The sequence below is a fragment of the Manis pentadactyla genome, chromosome 3 (genome assembly GCF_030020395.1).
Source record: "Manis pentadactyla isolate mManPen7 chromosome 3, mManPen7.hap1, whole genome shotgun sequence".
NCBI classification, from domain to species: domain Eukaryota; kingdom Metazoa; phylum Chordata; class Mammalia; order Pholidota; family Manidae; genus Manis; species Manis pentadactyla.
In genome coordinates, this window is record NC_080021.1 from 28779064 (window position 1) to 28804891 (window position 25828).

Genomic DNA, 25828 nt, shown 5'->3' on the forward strand with positions numbered 1-25828 from the left:
CATTGAAGTTATAAAACAATATCACTCAGATATTTAAAAACTATCTGATTTAATAATCTTCCCACTAAAATAATTGACCTTGGGAATTTAGTTTTCCACCGCGCTCACATTCACTGAAAAAATAAATCTTCATTAACTGAGTATTCTGAAAAAATTGCTGAAACATGTACAATGGCAAAGCAAAACATTGTTATGGAAATTGTTTAATGGTAAAGTCATTATTTTGCTTTTCAGTATTATATCATAATTCAATGGAATGTTGGTAATTTGCACCATAGTTTTACTTTGACAGTAGCAGACCAACATGTTCTACTATATACCAGTTGAGAAGTGCTAATAATTTTAAACTATTTCCATAGGGTCTTATTTTTCCACTGTAACTTAAAAATAACAGGTACCCAAATGACACTGTTATAACTGTTGGTGACTTCTGTACTGCTAGTAATTAATAGAAACTCTGGTACTGATACCCTGGGAACACATTTCCCAAGATTTCATAATTTATGTAGTAATTAAAAATAAGGAATTACCTGTTTATGTGTTAATAGAATAGTATGTAATTTCATGTGAACATCAAACTTATTTTCCCATAGTCGACAAATAGACAAAATGTTTTGTCTTCATTTTTAGGTAGCAAAATTATATTTTTACTGTGTATAAACTAATGATTATAATAAAAATATACAAGAATATATTTTATGTAAATTTTTAAATTAATGTTGTCCCTGATTTTCTAATGGTATGTTTTTTTCCTTTCTTTTTTTTTCTGTTGTCACAGTAAATGAGGGTGGTATTAAAACAGCTTCCAATTTATGCCCTGATCCAGGAGAACCAGAAAATGGGAAGAGAGTTGGATCAGATTTTAGGTAATATTTTAAATTGTTTATTTTATTCTTTATTTTCTTAAAGTTTAGTTTAAATTTTTAAAATAACTAGTAATATGGAGATGAAGACCTGGTATGTAAAACTGTGACAGACAGATTCCATCGATGTTACTATTAATAATAATTCATTATTTTAAAGTGTCTGATTAAATATCAGTGTTATTAGTACATGTTTTGGAGTTTAGATGATTAATTTATCATTATGTACTAAATGAAAAATCATGGGATTTGGATTTGAAAGACATGACTTTGAATTCAAATTCTATCGCTTATTAGTTACCTGATTATGGGTGAGTCACTAAATTCTGTCTGCATGAGTTTCCTTTTCTTTAACATTTAAATCAGATTTGCCACATATACTGGTGAGTTGTAAATAAGGCACTGCCTGTGAAACCTTCCTGCAAATGTTCTATAACACTTTAGATGTATTTTTTTAGAAGTAAACATAACTTCAATATGTTTTATCTTTATTTATAATTAGTACATACCAATTTGAAATATGTCTACTAACAACACAGAGAATATAGGTAGTATACTAGGTACCATTGATTTATATAGCATCAATATTTTTTAAAAATCCTGAATATTTTAGGTAGTCTTTTGATTGTAGCATATTATAAATAAAAGATACAAAACATCTAACTATAAAATTTTAAATGTTAATTTACTTAACATTCACAAAATATTCATGGTTTATTAATTTTTTAAATATCAATAATGATTATAGTTATACATATCACACATTTACACTATCTACTTATTTATTTTGTTTGTGTAAAGGATAAATGATACACTAAAGAATACTCCTAAGAAGAAAAAAGATAATTCTTAGGATAAAGACCTATGGAAATTTTGTCCCCATGGATCTTTTAAAAACTACTTGAAGTTATATCTTGGTATACTTGTAGTGTAAAAACAGTAATATTGTTTCTGTCTGAATGTAGTTATAATTTTCTAAAGAAATGCAGAACTTTTTTAAACCAGCTCCATAATTAATATAGATAGTGGTGTTTGAAGAAGCATATCAGAAAGAAATTCAAAATTCCTGGAGTCAAGTCAAATTCTGATCATATAATAAAATAAGTGACTTTATTAAAAATCAACAAAATGACTCAGCCACAAAATTTTTTGAAGTGATATTTTGTAGACTACAATGTGGCAAGCAATTTACTAAGTGGTATTTTTTCATGTCTTCTTTATTATGAAATCCTATATGGTATTTGTTATGTTTTATTGACATACAAATAAGAAAACTTAAGGATTTACCCAGCTAATAATTTGATGAAACTGGAATTTGAAGTCATTACTTGTCAATCCAAAATCTGACCTTTAATCACTCTATTACATTATGAATTGAAGTCAAACAAACTTAATTTAAATCCCATCCTTGCTATAAACTATCTTGTCTTCTCCATGAATTTGTTCCCTATGATCTAAAAATGAGGATAATAATACTTATCTTGCAAGGGTTGAGAGAAAGATAACATGAGATAATATACGCATGGTAGAATCACAGAACTTGAGAAAAAATAGGTATTCAATTAATGCTAGTATCTATTATAGTATGATATATAGAATATTATAAAATAATTATAATTAGTATAAATGCTACTACTTGCTACAAAAGTTTTTACAAAATATGTTTTTTTTACAAAAATATATGGTTTATTGGAAATAGACTTAATACAATAGTAATATAATGAGTTAAATTATCTTCAAGTGTAGTGGATTTTAATTCATAAGATCATCTTACGGTTATATTGCATGCACCATGATAGATATTAGACATCAGAACACTTACAGTTGGACTAAAATATAATGTTGTCATCATAGTTTAAGTAATATGAAATGTTATGGACAAAAAAAGGAAGTATGGCATTTTTGGAGGCTAGGAGATGAGGTCACAGAAGGTAAATATTTAGCTAAGCGATGAAGGATGATTAGAATCTGGCATAGATTGGAAGAAAAATACAGAGAAATACATTTATATATTTATACATTCATTATCTACATTATATTATTTACCTGTTATAAGCCTGACCTTGTACTAGGAACAAATAAAACACACAAGTCCAGGCATAATGCATGCCCTCTCCACATAGTTCTTAGGATTTAATGTCAGAAAAGATAACAATGTGCACATGCTCATTAATTAATGACTTAGCTAATTTATCAATTAATTAAATGAACACATGCAGATGTAATCACAAATTTAGAAAAGTACTCTGAAGTCAAAAAACAAAAATATTTGAAACTTCTGTGAGAGAGAATGAAAATATCAGGGTGGGAATCCACCCAGTTTAAGAAGATCCTCCTCTCATATATCCCAGAAAGATTTTATGCATCTGGCCTGCAGTGAAGGAAGAGCCTCACATTTAGCATGATCTTGATGAGCTATTCCAGGAGAGTAAAGACTAGTGAGCCTAAATTACAGAAAGTAAATGGGAGTAAAGCATAGAATGAAGTTGAGGAGATAGGGAGAAACCAGATCTCTTCTGCAGAGGAAGCAAATTGGCAGCCACTCAGCCTGATCTGGACTGAAGATATGTTTTCTTTTAAGCACGCAGTGCTTTTTTCCTTTTTTTTTAATGGGAGCCAACATTTAAAATTACAGGAGATTTCACACACACACACACACACACACACACACATTTTGTATCCCTTGTTAGATTTGGCAGTGATACACCTTCATGGCAACATCTGCTGGAACCAACTAACAGTGGCTCCTTTGAGGCTGAGAAAACTCTCTCTGGTTCATCATGGTTGCCCCTAGGCTACTGCAGTCATTTAGATCACCTACCTATTATGGGAAGCTCTAAAGTATTGTAGGAGAGTGACCTGATCCAATGTATATTTCAGTAGATCATGCTTTATAGTTTAGATAGATGGATCAAAGAAAACAGAAGTTGTAGTTAGAAGGCTACTACAGTTCTATAGGTGTAAGATGCTAGAGACTTGGTGATGGCAGTAAACTAGACAGATTCAAGGTATCTTTTAAAGATAAAATTCTCAGCTTCCAATGATAATTGGAAAGAAAAAAAAGAAATGAAGAACGATCCCTAATTTTCTAACTTGAGCATCATGAGAATGGAGTAAAGTATTATATTTAATTAAATGTGAAAGTCCAGAGGCTTGAGAAGAATCAAGAGTTCATTTTTGAGACTGTAAACTTCAAATGATGTAAGAGATTTCCAAGTGGTACTTCAGTCCATAATCGAACACAATTGAAATTCAGGGAACACAGGGAACACATGGGATCATGTCAGCATGTAGATATTATAAACTGAAGAAACATGAGTAGATAACATCATTTTGACTATGTAGGAAAGATAACGTATGTCATAGTCCCAAAGATCTATGCTATTTGATGATACGATGGAATACAAGGAGCTGTCAAATCAGTGCTCATGAGTGGCAAGATATTTGGAGTGAAGCAAAAGAAGGAAATCCTTTAAAAGGGGTCAAGGATTGTTGCATGCTATTGGAAAATTAAGAGTGATAAAGACAAAATAATATCTCTTAAATTTGACAACGTGAAAGTTGTTGACAAGAATGATGTCATCAGAGAGAAGTTGAGACTATTTAATTAAAATAGGCTGAAGAGTGAGTAGTGACAGTTCAGACAATTAACAGCTTTGGAACAACAAATTATATAAACTGCAGATTAATAGGGAAGTTCTTTAGTCGTTAGAAACTCAAGAGAAATTTTCTTCTTACAGATACAAGAAACCAGAGTATGTTTATTGATTGATACAAATGGTCCTATAAAGAAGAAAATATTAATGACAAGAAGGAGAGGGTATAAGTAAACTACATATTTTTCTAGGAGAAAATAATGAGAATACCAAGGACAGGTAAAATGAAATTATTCTTACTGTAGCAGAAATCAAGATAGAGAAGTAGACAGGAGATGCTATGAAGCTTGCAGATTTAGTAATGTAAAACTGCAGTTTTAATACTTAATTTTAGATTCCAAATATAACATATATTGTACAGTATTTGGCTTTCTCTGTTTGACTTATATCACTTAGCATGTTGCCCTCAAGGTCCATTTGTGTTGTTGTAAATGCCAAGATTTCATCATTTTTTATAGCTGAATAATATTCCATAGAATATATATAACACTTCCTACTTACCCATTCATATATCAATGGACATACAGATTGTTTTCATATCATGGCTATTGTAAGTAATGCTGCAATGAATATGGAGGTACAGATATGTTTCTGAGTGGTGTTTTCATTTCCTTTGGATATATATATACCCAAGAGTGGAATTGCTAGTTCATACAGTAGTTCTATTTTTAAATTTATGAGGAGCCCCTAAACTGTTTTCCATAGTGACTGTACAAATCGATATTCCCACCAACAGTGCACAAGGGCTCTCTTGTCTGCATATCCTTGTTAACACTTATTATCTCTTGTCTAGTCTTTTATTTTTTTATTAAAGTATCATTGGTATGCACTCTTACATTGGTTTCAAATGTACAGTGGTTCAACAGTTACTCATATTATTAAATCCTCACCTCTTCTAGTGTGGTTACTATCTATCAATGTGGAAAGATGTTACAGAATCATTGACTATGTTCTCCATGCTGCATTACCATCCCTGTGACCAACTGATAATTATGATTGTGAATTATTGTGCCCCTTTATCTGCCTCCCCTTTCCCCACCATCCACACCAATCCCTCCCCCTTGGTAACCACTAGTGACTTCTCAGTGCCTATGAGTCTACTGCTGTTTTGTTCCCTCTATTTTGCTTTGTTTTCTTATTCCACAAGTAAGTGAAATCATATGGTGTTTGTCTTTGTCTGCCTGAATTATTTCACTGAGCAATAATACCATCTAGATCTATCCACATTGTTGCAATGGCAGGATATCTTTTATTTTTATGGCTGAATAATATTCCATTGTGTATAGGTACTACATATTTATCCATTCATCTGTTGATAGATACTTAGCTTACTTCTATATCTTAGATACTGCAAACACTGTGGCATTAACATAGGGATACATATATCTTTTCAACTCAGAGATTTTTTTTTCTTAAAGGAAATTCCTAAAACTGGCATTACTGAATTGAAAAGTATTTATATTTTTAGTTTTTTAAGGAACCTCCATACTGCTTTCCATAGCAATTGCTCCAATTTACATTCCCACCAGCAGTGTAGGAGGGTTCACCTTTCTCTGCATCCTCACCAACATCTTTTATTTCTTGTTTTTTGGATAGCGGCCATTCTAACTGGTATGAGATGATTTCTTGTGTGGTTTTGATTTGCATTTCCCTGATGATTAACAAGGTGGAGCATATTTTTCATGTGCCTGTTGGCCATCCATATTTGTTCTTTGGTAAAATGTCTGTTGATATCCTCTGCCTATTTTTATCAGGTTATTTGTTTTTTGAGTGTTGATGTGTATGAGTCATTTATATATTTTGAATGTTAACCCCTTATCAGATGAGTCATTTACGAATATATTCTCCCATACTGTGGGATGCCTTTATGTTCTGCTGATGGTGTCCTTTGCTGCATAGAAGCTTTTTTAGTTTGATATAGTCCCACTTGTTCATGTTTGATATTGTTTTCCTTGCCTGAAGAGATGTATCCAGGAAAAAATTGCTCATACTTACATTTAAGAGATTTTTTTGCCTATGTTTTCTGATAAGATTTTTATGGTTTCATGACTAAATTTGGGTCTTTGACACACTTTGAGATTATATTTGTGTATGGAGTTTGATAATAATCCAATTTCAATCTCTTATATGTAGTTGTCCAGTTTTTCCAACACCAGTTGTTAAAGAGGCTGTCTTTTACCCTTTGTATATTAATTGACCATAGATGTGTGGTTTTATATGTGGGCTCTCTTTTCTGTTACACTGATCTATGGGTCTGTTCTTGTGCTAATACCAAACTGTTTTGCTTACTGTAGCTTTGTAATAGAGCTTGAGGTCAGAGAGCATAATCCCTCAGCTTTGTTCTTCTTTCTTAGAATTGCTTTGGCCATTTGGTGTCTGTTTCCATATGAATTTTCAAACTATTTGTTCTAGTTAATTGAAAAATACTATTGGTATTTTGATAGAGATTGCATTGAGTTTGTAAATTGCTTTGGGAAGGTTGACCATTTTGACAATATTAATTTCCTATCCATGATCATGGGATAGATTTCCACTTAATGATATTTTTTGGTAGTTTTTTTTTTAAATTACCAATTCAGTTTTATTGCTGGGAATTGGTCTGTTCAGATTTTCTGTTTCTTCTTGGGTCAATGTTGGAAAGTTGTATTTTTCTAGAAAGTTGTCCAGTTTCTAGGTGTCCAATTTACTGGCATATTATTTTTCATAGTATTTGCTAGTAATTCTTTGCATTTCTGTGGTATCTATTGTGATTATTCCTTCTTCATTTCTGATTTGCTTGTACTCTATCTTTTTTTCTTGATAAATTAGGCTAGGGGTTTATCTATTTTGTTTATTTTCTCAAAGAACCAGCTCCTGGTTTCCATGATTGTTTTCTATTATTTTATTCTCTATTTTATTTATTTCTCTTCTGATCTTTATTAAGATTATGTCCCTCCTTCTCCTTATTTGGGGCCTCATTTGTTCTTTTTCAAGTTTCTTTAATTGTGATTTTATACTGTTTGTTTGGGATTGTTCTTGTTTCTTGTGGTAAGCCTGTATTGCTATGCATTTTCCTTTTAGGACTGCATTTACATCATCTCACAGATTTTGGGCTGTTGAATTTTTGTTTTCATTTGTCTCTATGTATTGCTTGCTTTGTGTTTTAATTTTTTCATTGATCCATTGATTATTTAGAAGCATGTTGTTTAGCCTCCATGTGTTTGTTATTTGTCTTTTTGATAATTGTTAATCTATTAGGTGAGGCGGTTTCTCATTGTAGTTTTGACTTACATTTCCCTGATGAGTGAAGTTGAGCAGCTTCTCATGGATCTACTGGCCATCTGTATGTCTTCTTTTGAAAAATATGTATTTTGATCCTCTGGCAGTTTATTAATTTGATTGATTGTTTTTCTATTGAGTTGTATGAGTTCTTTATATGTTTTGGTGGTTTATATTTAGTGTTTATTTTTTAATTCAGGTACATTAAATAAAATGCACAAATCTTATTTCACTGCTTGCTGAATTTTGGCATATATATACACTCATGTAACCATTACCCATACCAAGATATCAAAAATTCTCACTGATTACCACTGCTTCACAATTTTTACCTATCTCTCACTCTTCTGACAGCCACTAGGCTATTCTCTGTGTTTGAATAAACTTCTGTTTTTTTTGTTTCATTTTTTTAGATTTCACATATAAGTGAAACCATATGGTATCTGTCTTTCTCTGACTTACTTCAGTTAGCATAATACTCTGTAAGTCTACCCATGTCACAAACAGCAATATTTCATCCTTTTTTATGGTTGAGTAATATTCTAATGTATGTAGGTACCAAATCTTCCTTATCCATTCATTTCTCCATGGACCCTTAGGTTGAGTTCATATATGTGGCTGTGGTTCACATACAAGTACATATATATTTTCAAATTAGTGATTTTTGCTTTCTTCAAATAAATTCCCAGAACCGGAATATCTGGGCTGTATGATATTTCTATTTTCAGTTTTTCCATATTGTTTTCTGTACTGACTGTACCATTTTACATTCTAACTAACAGTACTGAGGTGTTCCCTTTCCTCCACATACTTGCTAACACTTGCTGTTTCTTGTCTTATTGAAAGTAGCCACTCTGATTGTGGTTTTGATTTGCATTTCCCTGATTATTAGTGAAGTTGAGCATCTTTTCATGTGTTTGTGGCCATATGTATGTCTTCTTTGGAAAAATATCTATTCAGGTCTTCTGCCCATTTTTTAATCAGATTATTTGTTACTTTGTTGTTGTGCCATATGAGTTCTTTATGTATTTTGAGTATTAGCCCCTTATCAGATACATCATTTGAAAATACATTTCTCCTTTTCTGTAGGTTACCTTTTTATTTTGTTGATGCTTTCCTTTGCTGTGAAGAAGCTTTTTATTCTGATATAGTCCCACTTGTTTGTTTTTGCCTTTTTCCTTTGCCTGGGGAGACATAGCCAGAAAAAAACTTGGTAATACCAATGTTTGAGAGTTTACAGTCTGTTTTATTCTAGGAGTTTTATGGTTTCAGGCCTTATATTTAATCTTTAATATATTTTGAATTAGTTTTTGAGTATGTTGTAAAATAATGGTCCAGTTTCATTCTTTTGCATGTCCAATTTTTCCAGTACCATTTATTGAAGAGACTATGCTTTTCCCATTGTATATTTTTTGTAAACTAATTTACCTTGTATATGTTGGTTTATTTCTGAACTCCTGTTCCATTGATCTGTGTGTCTTTTTATGCCAATACTATACTATTTTAGTTATTATAGTTTTGTAATTTAGTCTGAATGCAGAGAAGATGATGCCTTCAGGTTTCTTCTTCTTTCTCAAGATTGCTTTGGCTATTCATGGTCTTTGGTGGTTCCATAAAAATTTCAGGATTGTTCTTTTCTGTTCCTGTTAAAACTGCCATTAGAATTTTGATAGTAATTGCATTCCATCTGTAGTTTGCTTTGGGTCGTCTGGACGTTTTAACAATATTCTTCCAACACAGGAGCATAGAATATCTTTTTCATTTAGTTGTGTTTCCTTTTATTTCTATCTTTAATGTCTTATAGTTTTCACCTCTTTGGTTAAATATACTTCTATATACTTGATTCTTTCTGATTCAATAAGTAGTATTATTTTTTTCTTTTTCTGATAGTTCCTTATGGGTGTACACCTGTTTTTGTGAATTGATTTTGTATCCTGCAACCTTACTGAATTTGTTTATTAGTTCTAACAGTTTTTTGTCAGAGTCTTTAGGATTATTCCATACAGGTATACCTCAGTGCTATTTTGGTTCAAATCCAGACCACCACAATAAAGCAAATATCACAATTATGTTATTCCAAGGAATATTTTGGTTTCCTAGTGTATATGAAAGTTATGCTTACATAATACTGTAGTCTAGTCAGTGGGCAGTAGCATTACATACAATGTGTATACCTTAATTAAACAACACTATTGATAAAAATGTTAACCATCGTCTGAGCTTTCAGCTAGTTGTTGGCATTTTGCTGGGGGAGGGTGGGAAGGGTTTTGTGTCAGTGTTGATGGCTTCTGACTGATCAAGATTTTGGTTGCTACAAGTTGGGGGTGGCTGTGGCAATTTCTCAAAATAAGACAACAGTGAAGCCTGCCACACCAATTGACTTTTCATTTCATAAATAATTTCCCTGCAATGCAGTTTGATAGGGTTTTACCTTATCACTTCTTTCAAAAATCAGAGTCAATCCTCTTAAATACTACTGCTGTTTTATTAACTAAATTTATATAACCTAAATTCATTGGTGTTATTTCAACAATCTTCACTGAATTTTCATGAGGATTTGAATCCATATCAAGAAACCACTTTCTTTGCCCATCCATAAGGAGCAACTCCTCATATGTTCACGTTTTACCATAAGATTGCAGCAATTCTGTTACATCTTCAGGTGCTACTTCTAATTTTAGCTCTCTTGCTGTTTCCACCACATCTGCAGTTACTCCTTCAACTGGAATTGTAGATGTCTCAAAGTTATCCATGAGGGTTGGAATCAACTGCTAGCAAACTCCTGTTAATCTTGACATTTTGACGTCTTCTCATGAATCAATAATGTTCTTAAGGACATCTAGAATGGTGAATCCTTTCCAGAAGGTTTTCAATTTACTTTGCCAAGCTTCATCAGAGGAATCACTGTTCAAGGCCACTGTAGCCTTACAAAATGTATTTCTGAAATAATAAGATGTTAATTGAAAATCAGAAAGATTACTTGATTCGTGAGCTGCAAAATGGATTATGTGTTAGCCTGTCATGAAAACATTAATTTTTTTGTACTTTTGAGCTCCATCAGAGTTCCTAAGTGACCAGGTGGATTGCTAAAATGAGCAGTACTATACTTTGAAAGTAATCCTTTTTTTTGGTTTGTTTCTGAAAAGTAGGTCTCAACAGTGGGCTTAAATTATTCAGTAAATCACCTTGCCAACAGATATACTGTCATCCAGCCTTTGTTGTTCTATTTAGGGAGCAAAGAGTAGATTTAGCATAATTTTTAAGAGCCATAAGGTTTTCAGAATGGTAATTGGATATTGGCTTCAACTTAAAATCACCAGCTGTATTTGCCCCTAATGAGAGAGTCAGCCTTGTCATTTGAAGCTTTGAAGCGAGACATTGACGTCTCCTTTCCAGGTATGAAAGTCATACATGGCCTCTTCTTCCAAAAGAAGTTCTATTTCATCTACATTGAAAACCTGTTGCTTAGTGTAGTCACCTTCATTAATTATCTTAGTTAGAGCTCCTGGGCAACATCCTGTAGCTTCTACATTGACACTTGTTGCTTCATTTGGCACTTTCCAGTTATGAAGATAGTTTCTTTCCTTCAGCCTCATAAACCAACTTTTTCTAGCTTCCAACTTTTCTTCTGAAGCTTCCTCACCTCTATCAGCCTTCATAGAATTGAAGAAAGTTAGGGTCTTGTGGATTAGGCTTTGTTTTAAGGGAATGTTGTTGGTGATTCAGTCTTTTATCCAGACCACTAAAAGTCTTGAGGACCCTGTACTTTTCCTATTATGTGTTCTTGCCTCCTTTGTCATAAATTAATTTGCCATATATGTTTGGTTTATTTCTGGGTTTTCCTATTTCATTTATATGTCTGTTTTTATGCCCATACCATACCAGTGACATTATATCTAATTTTTTCAAAAAAATAGTCATCTAATTCTGTGAGGCATGAAATACATGAATACTCTCATTTTTATAGATTTAGTGTTGCTATTGATATACACAAAGTAATCCCACATTAAATAATGAGAAATACCTGCTTTATCCATCGACAGTTTTAGTCATAAAAAATATTCTCTAAATGCAACAGTTTAATATATTTATAAATATATATGTAAACTATTTTGGTGAAAGATAACCATGATGTAAATTGTGTGTGGTCTTAAATTGTTTATTGAATCACCTTTTCTTTTTAATATTTTTGTCAAAACATTGCAATAACAGCTTATTTTTCATCTCCAATAGTAAGACTATGAGATTAGAGTAGAAAAAGTGTAGCTAGAGTGCTAAGCTATTCAGAAAGTGTGTACAGTATAAGTACTAAGCCTTGTTACACATTTAGATTTCCTACCCATACTGAATAGTTTCATAAGTCATATTTCTTAAGGCCCTATCAACTAGATATCATAATTGGAGTAACTTTAAAAAATCTAGTCATGTTATTTCTTCTATACATCTATAGAACTTAATTTTTTAAGAGCTAGTTTCAATATGGTAATAATGTCCTGAGCAGTCTTGGCCCCAAGCAACAACAGAGCACTTATGCTGTCACTGCTTTTCAGACCTAGGTAATATGTCTTTTAGGGAACCTTCTCAAAAAAGTCAGAAATAGCTTTCCATATGAACAATAACAGTACGACAATTCTTACTTGTATTGGTCCAAAAATATAACAAGAGGAAGATTGCAGTGCAGGTTTACTCAAAATCAATTCAGCAAGCTTTTCTTAAGCATCTACATTGTTTTTGCCTTAGTGATGAAAAAATAGTAAGAAAATATCTGCCTTCTAGAAATAGAAAAAAAATATGGTATGGTAATAAGAGAAGCAAGTTCAAGTCATATGAGCCAAGAAAATATGGACAAGTTACAGTAAACCAAGGAAGATGAAAATCCACTTGAAGAATGGATATGATTCTTTTAAGCAAGGAATGGCAGGATCACGTTCTGGGAAAAGAGAACCATGTGTGCTATATTACTGAGCAGATAAAAGATGGAAGCATTTGAAAGAACAGTTTGCCTTAAGCAACTGGTTATTTTTTAAGTGAATAGTATCTTATTTTTTATTTTTAAAAATACTCACCACACAACAGAAATGATTTACTTACCATAAGAGGCATTTTTAGTATTGTCTAACACAATAAGGTAGAATTGGAAATAAAATATCAGAAAGTTACGTTTGAACTGTATCAAGGAACAATCTAAGTTCTGGAATGCAAATATAGAAGCAAATTGCAAGTGATAAGTCCTAGATTCAAGGCCTGCCTTTATTACTGTGAATGTGCAGACTTTTGACATACAGGTTTTTCCTTAGCAAAATAGGGATGTTGACATATACAATGTTTTAATAAGTAACAAAATAATGTTTGTAAAAGTGCTTTTAAACTAATGTGTATCATTTTTGTGTGTGATAATTGATATTAAGTAATTTCTAAATTCAGTGAGCAATGGAGAGCCCCATGTTTTTGATCTGGGGATAGTATTGCCCTAGCTATTTAATAAGAATATTTATCTGAAAGTCAGTTGTACTGCATCTTATGATAGAATAGGAGACCATTGTCCTTGTAGAGCTGAGAAGTTTTAAGGGTGTAAAGTAAGATAAAGGCAGTGAAAATTGAAGAAAATTAATTAACAAGTTTGAAGACTGAAATTGAAGGGTGTAGGATTTAGGAAAAGAATAAAGTTTGTTAAATCTGAATTCTTTGGAAAAATTAGAGAAAGGAAAGACAGGTTACTCAGCAATTATTGAGCTTTACTTTATCCTGGGTAATTTACTAGGCAATTTTATGACTGAAAGATAATCTAGTCCTTCATTATAGCAGTATAATTTTGTATTGCTCTTTCCATTTTTATTGAAAAAGATATAGAACTTTGGGGAGAATATATAGCTTCTATAAGTCAAGTAAAAAGAGTAACGAGATTTGAAATTCAGTCAATCTGATTCCAAATTCCATGCTCTTTCACTTTTAATGATGTGCACTTGTTTTGGAGGAAAGGCTGGTTCAATTTCTAAAAAGATAAAAATAAAGAACCAAATATCAAAAAAAATGACAATAATACAGACCACAGAGAAACATGAAAAGCCATGCTTATTGAAGACTTTAGAGGTGATGGTGTTTTTAAAGCAGAATACATAGTAGAAAAGTAGAAAAACAGAGTTTTCAAGATGGAACACAGGAATAACACTTATTTTAAGGAATGGAAGGAAAAAGTAGATTTTTTAAAAAGTGAAAAGTAGGTGGTCAGAATGAGTAGACTCAGGGATACTAACATTTTTTTCAGCCATTGAAGCCAAAAAAGAGGTTACAGTGGTGGCAGAAGTTTGAAGTGAAATGAGGACTGAGGAAGTTAACTTACTTTAGAGATCTCTATCTTATATGCTGTAAGGTCATATAATCATAGCATTTAATGGGAAAATGCTAAAGCTGCCATTAAATATAAAATGGTAGTGTAAATCTCACTGGTAATGGTGAATATATAGTCATAGTTACGTTATGGTCTTATTGGTCACTTAAGAGATAATACAAAAAGTCAGATAACAAAATACTAGGAAATAGTTATGTGTAAGGAAGGAAGTGCCACAGTTGTAGACTATTTTTTAGAAGATGTGTATGGGTATTCTATCTATTAAAAATCTTTTGCAAACACCAAAATAAGATATAGAAGTGAATATACTAACATATTTAGAAACCTCATGGTAGGAGAATAGGTAAAGATGGGTCTACATTCAAAAGTATGATGGATTTACATAATCATAGTCAGCTTTTCCTGACTCTAATAGTGTTTTAATATTACCAGATGAGAAGCATGGTCCCTTGTTGTTTCACTATATAGAATACTTATATACCAGTGTTTTAATAATCCAAATGAGCACCCAAATTTTGGAGCCAACATTATTCTTTGCCATCGAGGGGAAGAAAAATCTGTGTCCATCTGGTGATATGTCTTTACAGGTAAGGCATCAGCCTGGGCCATTCCTACAAAATGAATGTCTGTGTAAGGTGAGGATCCTGGGAGCCAACTTTACCAGACATTTGGTTATCATTTTAAGAGACATTTAAAATTTTAATTTATTTTCCACATAAAAATTGCTGGCAGCATCTCTATCTCTTTGGCAGCATTTCTCCCTTTAAAAGCCTGTTATGCTCCATATGCATTTCAAATTAGAAACAAGGCTTTTAAGATTTCAAAATAAAGCTGCCGGGACTCTCACCTTGGAGATCAGAGCACAAAATAGTAAGCAAAATACAGCACATCACATAAGATACCTTACTACTTCTCCAAGTATTTCTTTATATATTATTTTAGTAATTTAGAAATACTGATTATGTGTATAGAATAATATTTATGTTTTAGCAACTGTTGACTATAAATCACTTAGTTTTTTTGATGACTTTGGTGTCCTGCTGTAAGGTCATATAATCATTGCATTTAATGGAAAAATGCTAAAGCTGCCATTAAATATAAAATGCTAGTGTAAATCTCACTGGTAATGGTGAATATATAGTCATAGTTACATTATGTAAAATGGTAATTGTGGTACATAATTCACTTAAACTCTAGTTTTAAAGTTTAAAAGTGTAAAAATAATCATAACTAAAATAATCTTCTACAAGTTACACAAAATGAAAACATGTAAATTATAACAACAATAATCCAAAATGTGATGGGGAGGATTTGTAAAGTGTAAAGTTTGTGAATTCTATTGCAATTAAACTGTCATTTTAAAGTAGGGTATTATAAGATATTTTATGTAAGCCTCATAATAATCACAAAGAAAAATCCTGTAGTAATTACAGAAAAAAATAAATAATTCAGTGTACTGATACCAAAAGTCATCAAAACACACACACACACACACAAAAAAAAACAACCCAAAACAATTAACAAAATGGGAATAGTAAGTCTTTCTTATCAATGATTACATTAATGTAAACAGATTAAATTCTCCAGTGAAAAGGTACAGAATAGCTGATGGATTTAAAAAAATGATCGAACATATGCTGCCTGTAAGAGACTCTCTTTAGACTTAAAAGAAACAACTTAGACTGAGAGTGAAATTATGTAAACAGACATTTCATGCAAATGGTATTAAAAAAAATAATAGTTATGCTTACATTAGAGAAAATAGACTTCAAACAAAAATAGTATAAAGAAATAAAGAAGATTGTTGTGTAATGATAAAGGGGCCAGTACATCAAGAGATACAATTGTAAACATTTGTATGTCCACAATTAGAGCACCTAAATATTTAAAGCAAAAACTAACTGAGCTAAAAGGAGAAATAACTGGTAATATGATAGTAGCTGGGGACTTTAATACCCCATTATCATCAGTGGATAAACCATCCAGACAGAAACCAATAAGAAAAGAGTGGATTTGATGCTGTAGACCAAATAGCCCTAATAGACATACAGAGAACATTTTATCCAACAACAGCAAAATGCACATTCTTTTCAAGCACATATAGAACATTTTCTAGGGTAGACCATATGGGTGGTTCAAAACAAGTTTTAGCAAGTTCCAGATTAAAATCATACCAAGTATCTTTTCTGGCTACAGTGGCATGAAACTATAAATCAATAACAAGAGGGAAATGGAAAATTCATGAGCGCATGGAAATTAAACAACACTCTCTTTAACAACCAATAGATCAAATAAGAAGTTAAAGGAAAAATAAAGGGTATACTTGAGATAAACAAAAATGGAAACACAACATACCAGAATTTGTAAGATAGGGCAAAAGCAGTTCTAAGAGGGAAGTTACAGCAATAAAAACTTACATTAGGAAGCAAGAAAGATTTCAAATAACCTAACTCTACACCTTAAGGAACTACAAAAAAGAACAAAGTGATCCCAAGATTAGCAGAAGAAATAAAATAATAAAGATTAGAGCAGAAATACATGAAACAGAGGACAGAAAAACAGTAGAAAAGATTAACCAAACTAAGAATTAGTTCTTTGAAAAGATAAACAAAATTGACAAACTCTTATCTAGGTTAACCAAGGAAAAATAGAAAGGACCCAAGTCAATAAAACTATAAATGAGAAAGGGACATTGTAATTAATAACAAAGAAATTTGAAGGATCATAAGAGGCTACTATGAACAACTATATTCCAACAAACTGAACAACCTAGAAAAAATGGAAAACTTCTTAGAATCATACAATTTAATAAAATTAACTCAGGAAGAAATAGAAAATCTTTGTAGACCAAATTCTACTAAGGAGTTAAATCAGGAATCAAAAATGAAGAAAAGTCCATGTCCAGATGTCCTCACTGGTGGATTTCAACAAACATATAAAGAAGAGCTAACAACAATTTTCCTCATACTCTTTCAAGAAATATGAAAGAACCCATCCTAACTACCTTTATGAGGCCAACATTTCCTCATACCTAAACCAGAAAAGGGCAATACGAGAAAATAGCAGACCAATATCCATGATGAATATAAAAGCAAAAATTCTCAATAAAATACTTACACAAATAATTACTCAGGACACTGAAAAGATCATTCACCATGATCAAATGGGATTTATCCCTGTGATGCAAGGCCGGCTCAACATATATACATCAGTCAATGTGATACATTATATTATAGAATGAAATTAAAGAATCATATGATAATCTCAGTAGACAGAAAAAGTGACAAAATTCAATATCCATTCATGATATAAAGTGTTAATAAATTAGGCATAGAAGGACCATAACTTAAAATAATAAAAGCCATATATGACAGGCTGATAGCTAGTATCATACTCAATAATGAAAGGCTGAAATCTTTCCTTCTAACATGATGAACAAGAAAAGTATGTCCAGTTTCACCACTACATAGTATTACAAATCCTGGCTAGAACATTCAGCAACAAAAAGAAATAAAATACATCCGAATTGTAAAGAAAAAAGCAAAATCGTTTATATTTGTAGATAATATGATTTTATGTATAGAAAATACTAAAAACCCAAAATTGTTTAATCAATGAAATCACTAAAGTTGTAGGACACAATTAACATACAAAAATCAATAGTGTTTGTATACACTAACAACAAATTATCTGGAAAATAAAGTAATCCTATTAAGGTAGCATGAAAAATAATAGAACACTTAGGAATGAATATAACTAAAGAGTTAAAAGATCTCTACTCTGAAAACTACAAGATATTAAAGAAATTATAGAATATACAAATGTATGGAAGGAGATTACATGTTCATGTATTAGAAGAATTAATATTGTTAATATGTCAGTACTACCAAAAACCATCTATAGATTCAATGTAATCTCTACCAAGCTTCCTATGACATTTTTTACAGGAGCAGAAAAAAAAAAACTAAAATGTTTATGGAATGACAAAGGAACCCTGAAAAATCAAAGAAATCCTGAGAGGGAAGCACAAAGCAGGAGGCATCTCACTTCCTGATTTCAAGCTATGCTATGAAGTGATAGTCATCAAAACAGTTCATACTGGTATAAGAACTAACCAATAGTGGAGTGGAACAGATCAAGAGCTCAGAAATAAACCCAGGAATAGTCAGCTAATATTTCATAAGGGAGCCAAGAAGGCCTAATGGGGAAAAGACAGTCCCTTCAATAAATGGTGCTGGGATAATTGAACATTCACATATAAAAAATGAAACTGGATCCTTGTCTTATATGACTAACAAAAATTAACTTGAAATGGATAAAAACTCAAATGTAAGACAGACAATGAAGCAAAAAGTGAACAAAATTCTTTGATATGGGTTTCATAATGACTTTTGGACATGACACCTAAAGAAAAAGCAAGAAAATAAATAAATAAATAAATAAATAAATAAATAATCAAGTGGAACTACACAAAACTAAAAAGGCTTTGCACAGCAAAAGAACCATCAACAAAGTGAAGACAATTTATGGAATGGGAAAAATATTTGCAATATTTGCAAACCTTATATCTGATAAGAAGTTAATATCCAAAATATACAAAGAACTCAAAACAATTCAACAGCATTAAAAACCCAATTACAAAATGGGCAAAGGGTTTGGATAGACATGTCCCCAAAGAAGATATAAGTACAACAGGTACATGGAAAGATACCTAGCATCACTAGTCATTAGGGAAGTGCAAACTAAAACCATAATGAGATACCACTTCATGCCTGTTCGAATGACCATCATTAAAAGGACAAGAGATAAATGCTTGTGTGGAATGTGGATAGGAGGGAACCCCTGTGCACTTTTGGTGAGACTGTAAATCAGTTTCCACTGCAACTATGGAAAAAAGTATGGAGGATCCCCCCAAAATTTAAAATGAACTACCATGTGATCCAGTAATTCCACTTCTGGGAATATATCCAAAGTAAATGAAAACACTAATTTGATAATACATCTACACCCTTATGTTCATAGCAACGTTATTAATAGTAGCAGAGACATGGAAACAACCTATCTAATGGATGAATAAAGAAGTTGTGAGGTATATATATATATATATATATATATATTTATATTTATATATTTATTTACTTATATCTATGTATGAAATATATATATATCAGTCATAAAAAAGGAAATTTTATCATTTGCAATAACATAGGTGTACCTTGAAGCTATCATGCTAAGTGAACTAGGTCAGGCAGAGAGAGAAAATACTGTATTTCACTTATATGTGGAATCTTAAAAAAAAAACTCATAAAAAAAAAGAGATCAGACTTGCAGTTACCAGAGGCAAAGGGTGGATGGAGAATCAGAGGAATGCAGTGAAAAGGTACAAACTTCCAGTTATAAGATAAATACTAGGGATATAACATACAACATGATGACTACAGCTAATACTGCTCTATGATATATAGGAATGTTGTTAAGAAAGTAAATCCTAAGAGTTCTCTTCATAGGAGAAAGTTTTTTTCCTTTTCTTCTTGTTTTCTTTCTTTTTATTATATTTGAGAAGATGGATGTTAGCTGAACCTATTGTAGTCCTTTCATAGTTTATGCAAATACATCATGCTGTATGCCTTAAAATAGACATGTATATCATTTTTTCTCAATATAACTAACAAAATAATTAAACCTTAATTCAAGCCACCATCATTTCTTTCTTTGAACCGTCAATATAGCCTTAAATGATCTCTCTACTGCCATTGTCATTTATGATGCATTCAGCACACAGCAGTCAGAATGATCTAAAAACATAGATGAATTCACATCACATCTCTGCTTAAATTTCTCCATTGACATCCCCTTTGCACTTAAAATTAATACCCTTAAAAATAACCCTTACAGAACCTATTCTGTTTCTTCCTCACCGATCTCATTTTGGATCAATTTCCAGATCGCCCACTCTGATCCAGCCATCCTAGCCTCTTTTCTATAACTGAAACATGTCTAGCTCATTCTTGCTGGGGACACTCTCTTGCAGACCCTTATACCAGTAACTGTCTCACTGAATAATAAAATATCAGACTAAATGTAACCTTCCCAGAGAGTCATAATATGACCCCTCAACATAGTTCTCATTCTATCCCCTTTATCATTTCTACCAAGTACTTATCATCTGATTCCTTTTCTTTGTGGATTCATTTCTTTACTATCTCTGTGATGATTTTAGGCCTAATTGCTCTCAAATCTATTCCTAGACCTTCCCTGCTATGCTTTTATCATGGGCAAAGTTAGAGAATGAACCTTCCAGGCTGATTTTGGTCATCACAGATGCTAGCAGGAACAGAAAGATGTAAAGCAGGGAGAATCCAGAGCATATCTTCTCTCTTTCTGCCTTCTATGGCTTTAGCTCCTGAACATGGCAGGCTAAACAGGACTGTCATTTCTTTTTAATTAAATAAGTCCATCCTCTGGGTTCCAGTTACACTAATATCTGTCTCTTTAAGTGTCTCTTCTCTTTCATTGCCTAATTATAACCAGTTTTTTTGGTATTAAATATCCTTCTTTGGAAAGACCTAGTGTAATTTCTGCTTTCCACTGAACCCTAAAATGGAGTTTGCCTCTCACCACTAGCATGTAAACACTATGAGAACAGGACCTGTTCTGTCTTCCTTCTTCCTTACCTATTTATTCCTGTATTTATAATGTGTGGTTAATAAAAGCCTTGTTTCTGGCCTAAGCCCAGAGACTAAGATAGTTGTAATGCTCGGGTTCTTATTCACAGAGTCAAAAAATGAACTTGTTCACAGAGTCAAAGAATGAACTTCAAAAACACTCAAGGTAGGAGAGCACGTTAGAGGCTTTTATTTAGAGAGAAAGTGAGAGGACAGAGCTCCTGCCTCACACCAGGAGGGGACAAGAGAGCCCCGGGGTGGTGCGTTATCTACGGGTTTTACAGGCAGTTGAGAAACAAAGGGCTAAAGAAGTACACCTACTAAGTGGTCCCAAAATGTCTATTTTTGAAGAGACATTAAGTTTCTAATTAGTCTTCCTGGTTATTTACAAGAAATTTACTGCTCTGATTTCCTCCCAGGATAGCAGCTTCCAGGTCTGGGAGCACATTACTCAAGACTGCCTCCTTTGCTCCCAAGGTGAGCTGAGTTATTGTTTGTTTGTTAAAGAGTATGTTAAGAAAGTTACTTTTGAACAAATTGGGTTTTAAAAAATGCAATCTTATTTTAAAGGTGGAATCCTTCCTGTTTGTTTTGGGCTTTCTTGTTAAGCTGCCCAGGATGCAAATCACTTGATTAGGGCTGGAGAAAGAAAAGCAGCTCCTGGGTAAAGTCAGAAAAACAAGCTGGGCCCCCAAGCAGGCCAAAGCAAATCTCACAATGGATATCTTGCTTTGTTTTTTCCTGAGGTCCTCACCCCACTCTGTGTAAGCCCATGGTCCCTGTCTCAATTGCAGGTGGCATAATGAGTTAAACCTGTTTAATACTATACAAAACAATCTTTTATCAATACATATTTTAGCATTATAGATATCTTATGTTAGATAAAATGTTCAGGTTGTTTTTTTCAATGAGCCTGAATATCCGTTTTCTATATTCCTACTTCCAAAGTCCTTAGAATTAAAGGTGAAAGAAAAGGGTAGATAATAAAACTGAGTTAGGTCTACAGACGTAATAAGAGTCAATCAGTATAATGAACATTTACTGAAAGTCTCTAATGTGCCAGGTATTGTGTCAATTGCTACAAAAACAAAAATGAAAAGGAAGTTTTTAATTTTATGGAAAAATGGAAAGAAAAGATTATAGTACACTTTGATGAATACAATTAAAGAAATATATCTATTATACAGAGAAATAGATGATTAACTCTGAGGACTATAGGGTGGAGGACCAGAAAAGCCATGCAAAAGAGGTGACATCTTCACTATGTTATGAAAATGAATAGAAGTTTTCCAGATAGACAAGAAGAGTAGGAGGTCATTCCAGGATGAGGGTAGAACACAGGTGCTGACATACAGCTCTGTACAATAAAGCGTATTCAGGGATAGTTTGAATTGTTAAATGTTAAGTATGGAGTGTAGTGGTAGATAAAGCCCGAAGAGGAGGTTGCCAAGTAGACAAGGGAATGGGATATATTTGCAATTGATGGAATAGCACCATGAGTTATATTTTACTCCACAACTGCTTTGTAATTTTAAACTGAAAAAAAAGGGAAAGGCAAAGTGGTCTATCAGAGCTTCTAAATTCCTTTATATATAAGCTGATACAGGTAAGGGAATACCCGCAGGAAATTTTAAAAATAAAGCTTTATTTTTTCTCAAAGAATAGGAAGTCCACAATAAATACTTTCTGGCATACATTTGACTGCTCAGTAACACTTCTGGGGATCAAGTCTCTTTCTTTTTAAACCTTTTTTCTTCCTCATTGTTAGTGGATTGTCTCATGACGGTGAGATAGCAACTGTTACACTTGCTCCAGACAGCAATCCCTCTCTTAAAGTAGGTAAAAGTACTAGTGGTTTCCAGGATAGAGGTGAAATACAGATTGTGGAAGACAAGGTAAAAGAGGTAGGAAGCAATCAGACCATGGATGGCCCTTGTTTTCTATTGCAAAGATTTAACGGTTTTCCAGAAAGCAGTATGTAGCATCTGTAGAGCTCTACACATAGTACCTAATAATAGCTATTATTTCTAAAATATCTTTGTAGCAGGTGCTTGGATTATTGCTAGAGTCTCCTGACCCAAACTAGCAGCTAACCACTAAGTTGTTAGTGGTTACAATTAACCATTCTTAAACTTCTTTATTGGAATCACCTAATAATTTCAGTATAAATATTTAGTTTCTTGAGCTTCACCCTTAGAGGCTTGAAGTGTGGTCAGTATGTATGAAAACATAACAATAGCCAACTTCCCGGGATTACAATGTTGATGACCCTACATGCAGTTTGAAAAACCCTGCTATACAAAAAGAAATAAACCTATAATATGGAGTGCGATGCTTTAGCATAAGAAGTTCCCAGTTATAGATCACAGTGCCCCTAGTGTTTCAGTAATTTTTTCATGGCTCCCACAACCCCAAGAAACACTCCCATATATTAAGTAGTTTTATCATATAAATTTACTTCCAAATACTTAGTGCTGTTGTGTAGTGCACTACTCAAACCTTGCAATCAGATTGTATATCTTCACTCTCATTTCCTGTTCCACAGTGAATTGAGGTGGTATTAACGTTTTTCTCACAGCAACCCCTGAAAACTCGGCTTCACAAAGTTGTAATGTCACTGAAAGAAATATAGTGATCTAATACCGAAGCTGAATGAACTCAATTTGGTAGTTTGTACAACGCATGATAGCTCTCTCTGTTTCTCTAAAAAAAATTGAAGTACACTGCAGCAACCTGTGTATTCATTGTGATAACCTGATATACTCAGCACAGTGTGGAAACTGCAATTTTAGCCAGTAAAGAAAGGTAGAAAAAACCTACAATAAGAATGTAATCCGGCACTTTTATTTTGAATTTTAGTAAGCATTGTTGCATGAACTAGCAATGTCTCCATCCATTTTTGGAGTCTAGACAGAGTGGTATTTGTAACTACACTGTAAAACATCAGTGAATCTCTGCAGGCTCTGCATCCAAACTAGTGTGCCTTATCCTAGTTCCCTTTCACTCATGTACTCAGCAAATACCTCCTGTGTATACATATGTAGCAGACACTGGGCTAGACCCCGGAGGAAGGAGAAAAAATAATTAAGTAAGACACAATCCTTCCCTCTAGGAGTTTAGTCTTCAGCTTTTATCCCAGTGATTCATAAAAGGTGTCTTCCATTCTGTTCAGCCCTTTACTGTACCTCTGTATACCTGTCTGATGTCTGTGGGGTTTTTAGATTTTCCTTATTTCCAACTGTGTACTCTAAGGGCAAGACCATCTTTAACCCCTCACTAATTCATGCTCTTGGAACTCACTAAGTCTGACATACTGGGAACCACTTTGTCCACAAGAGAATTTGAATTCTTTAAAAAATCTAAAATAGTGTGATTTTATCACTCTAAGATTAATGTCTCAAATATAATGAAAAACTTTAAGGCAGCAGTTCACTTTCATTTCTATTTGCACAGAAATCATAGGACTGTAGTATGTGATTCAGAGGGTCAGTATGATATGTGATAATCTCTTTTCTCTAGTTTTGTTTATTATGGTCTCCTACGGACCTAGTAGTTGATGGAGAGAGAGTACAGATATACTAGAAAGGTGTTAGGTACAAGACCATTTCTTTCCTAACAATCATGGTCGATATATTGCAATACCTAAAGGAACTGCAGTAGAAATTTTGAACTCTTCCATTGAATGTCATATCCATGTAGAATACTTGGGAGTTATTTTTCTTTCAAAGTTAATAGAATCAATAGCCCATTCTAAACCACAGATATATTCTCTATTGACATATGCCACTTAATAATATTTTATATAACTATTTGTATTTTATTATGATGTCTATTATTACAGTCTTCCTGGATTTTATAGCTGGAAAAAAAAAAAACTTCAGAGATCACTCTCTACTCCCCATCTCCTATTCGGACTTCAGAAATCTGATCCTGAGACTTGCCTAATATTTATTAAAACACTATTTCTTGCTTTTAGTTTTAGCTTTTGTTTTTACTGAAAAGGTATTTTTGCTGCAAAAGGACACATTAATTGCTTATTTATATTAATGAGGATAATATAATTTTCATTACATACATAGTGGAAAAACTGCTGTATAGCATAATCATGTTAAACAAGAATGATTTAAAAGTTAAACACAGCTGACTTCAGAGTTCAACATTCTTTGTTCATTAAAGAGGATCAGTAACATTAAAACATGGTAAAATATTCGAGGTACATTTGTTTTGGCAGATTTATTTTAATAAAAAGTAAATTGACAAAACTGAATAGGTACATGCAAGAGAATGAAACTGGATTATTGTCTAACCCCATACTCAAAATGGATCAAAAGTAAACTCAAAATGGATCAAAGACCCGAATTTAAGTCATGAAACCGTAAAACTCTTAGAAGAAAACATAGGCAAAAATCTCTTGAATATAAGCATGAGCAACTTTTTCCTGAATGCATCTCCTCAGGCAAGGGAAACAAAATAAAAAATGAACAAATGGGATTACATCATGCTACAAAGCTTCTGTACAGCAAAGGACACCATCAGCTGAACAGGAAGGCATTCTACAATATGGGAGAATATATTTGTAAATGACATATTCGACAAGGGGTTAACATCCAAAATACATAAAGAACTCACAAGCCTCCAACACCCAAAAAGCAAATAATCCTGTTAAAAAATACATGGAGGATATGAACAGACACTTCTCCAAAGAAGAAATTCAGATGGCCAACAGGCACGTGAAAAGATGCTCCACATCGCTAATTATCAGGGAAATGCAAATTAAAACCACAATGAGATATCACCTCACACCAGTTAGGATGGCCAGCATAGAAAAGACTAGGAGCAACAAATGCTGGCGAGGATGCAGAGAAAGGGGAACCCTCCTACACTGTTGGTGGGAATGTAAACTAGTTCAAACATTGTGGAAAGCAGTTTGGAGGTTCCTCAAAAACTAAAAATGGAAATACCATTTGACCCAGAAACTCCAATCCTAGGAATTGACCCCAAGAATGCAAGATCCCAGTTTCAAAAAGACATATTCAT

At 32.8% G+C, this 25828-nt stretch overlaps 1 protein-coding gene across 5 annotated transcripts in view; it reads left to right on the plus strand.

Moving 5' to 3' along the window:
• CSMD3 (CUB and Sushi multiple domains 3) overlaps positions 1 to 25828 on the plus strand; it is a 1218504-nt gene that overhangs the window by 523073 nt on the left and 669603 nt on the right. For all 5 annotated transcript variants that reach the window (XM_057497816.1, XM_036876426.2, XM_057497817.1 and 2 more), the window contains one exon: positions 779 to 866. In XM_057497816.1, coding sequence (XP_057353799.1) covers positions 779 to 866 — 88 coding nt within the window. The remainder of the gene's footprint in view (positions 1 to 778; positions 867 to 25828) is intronic.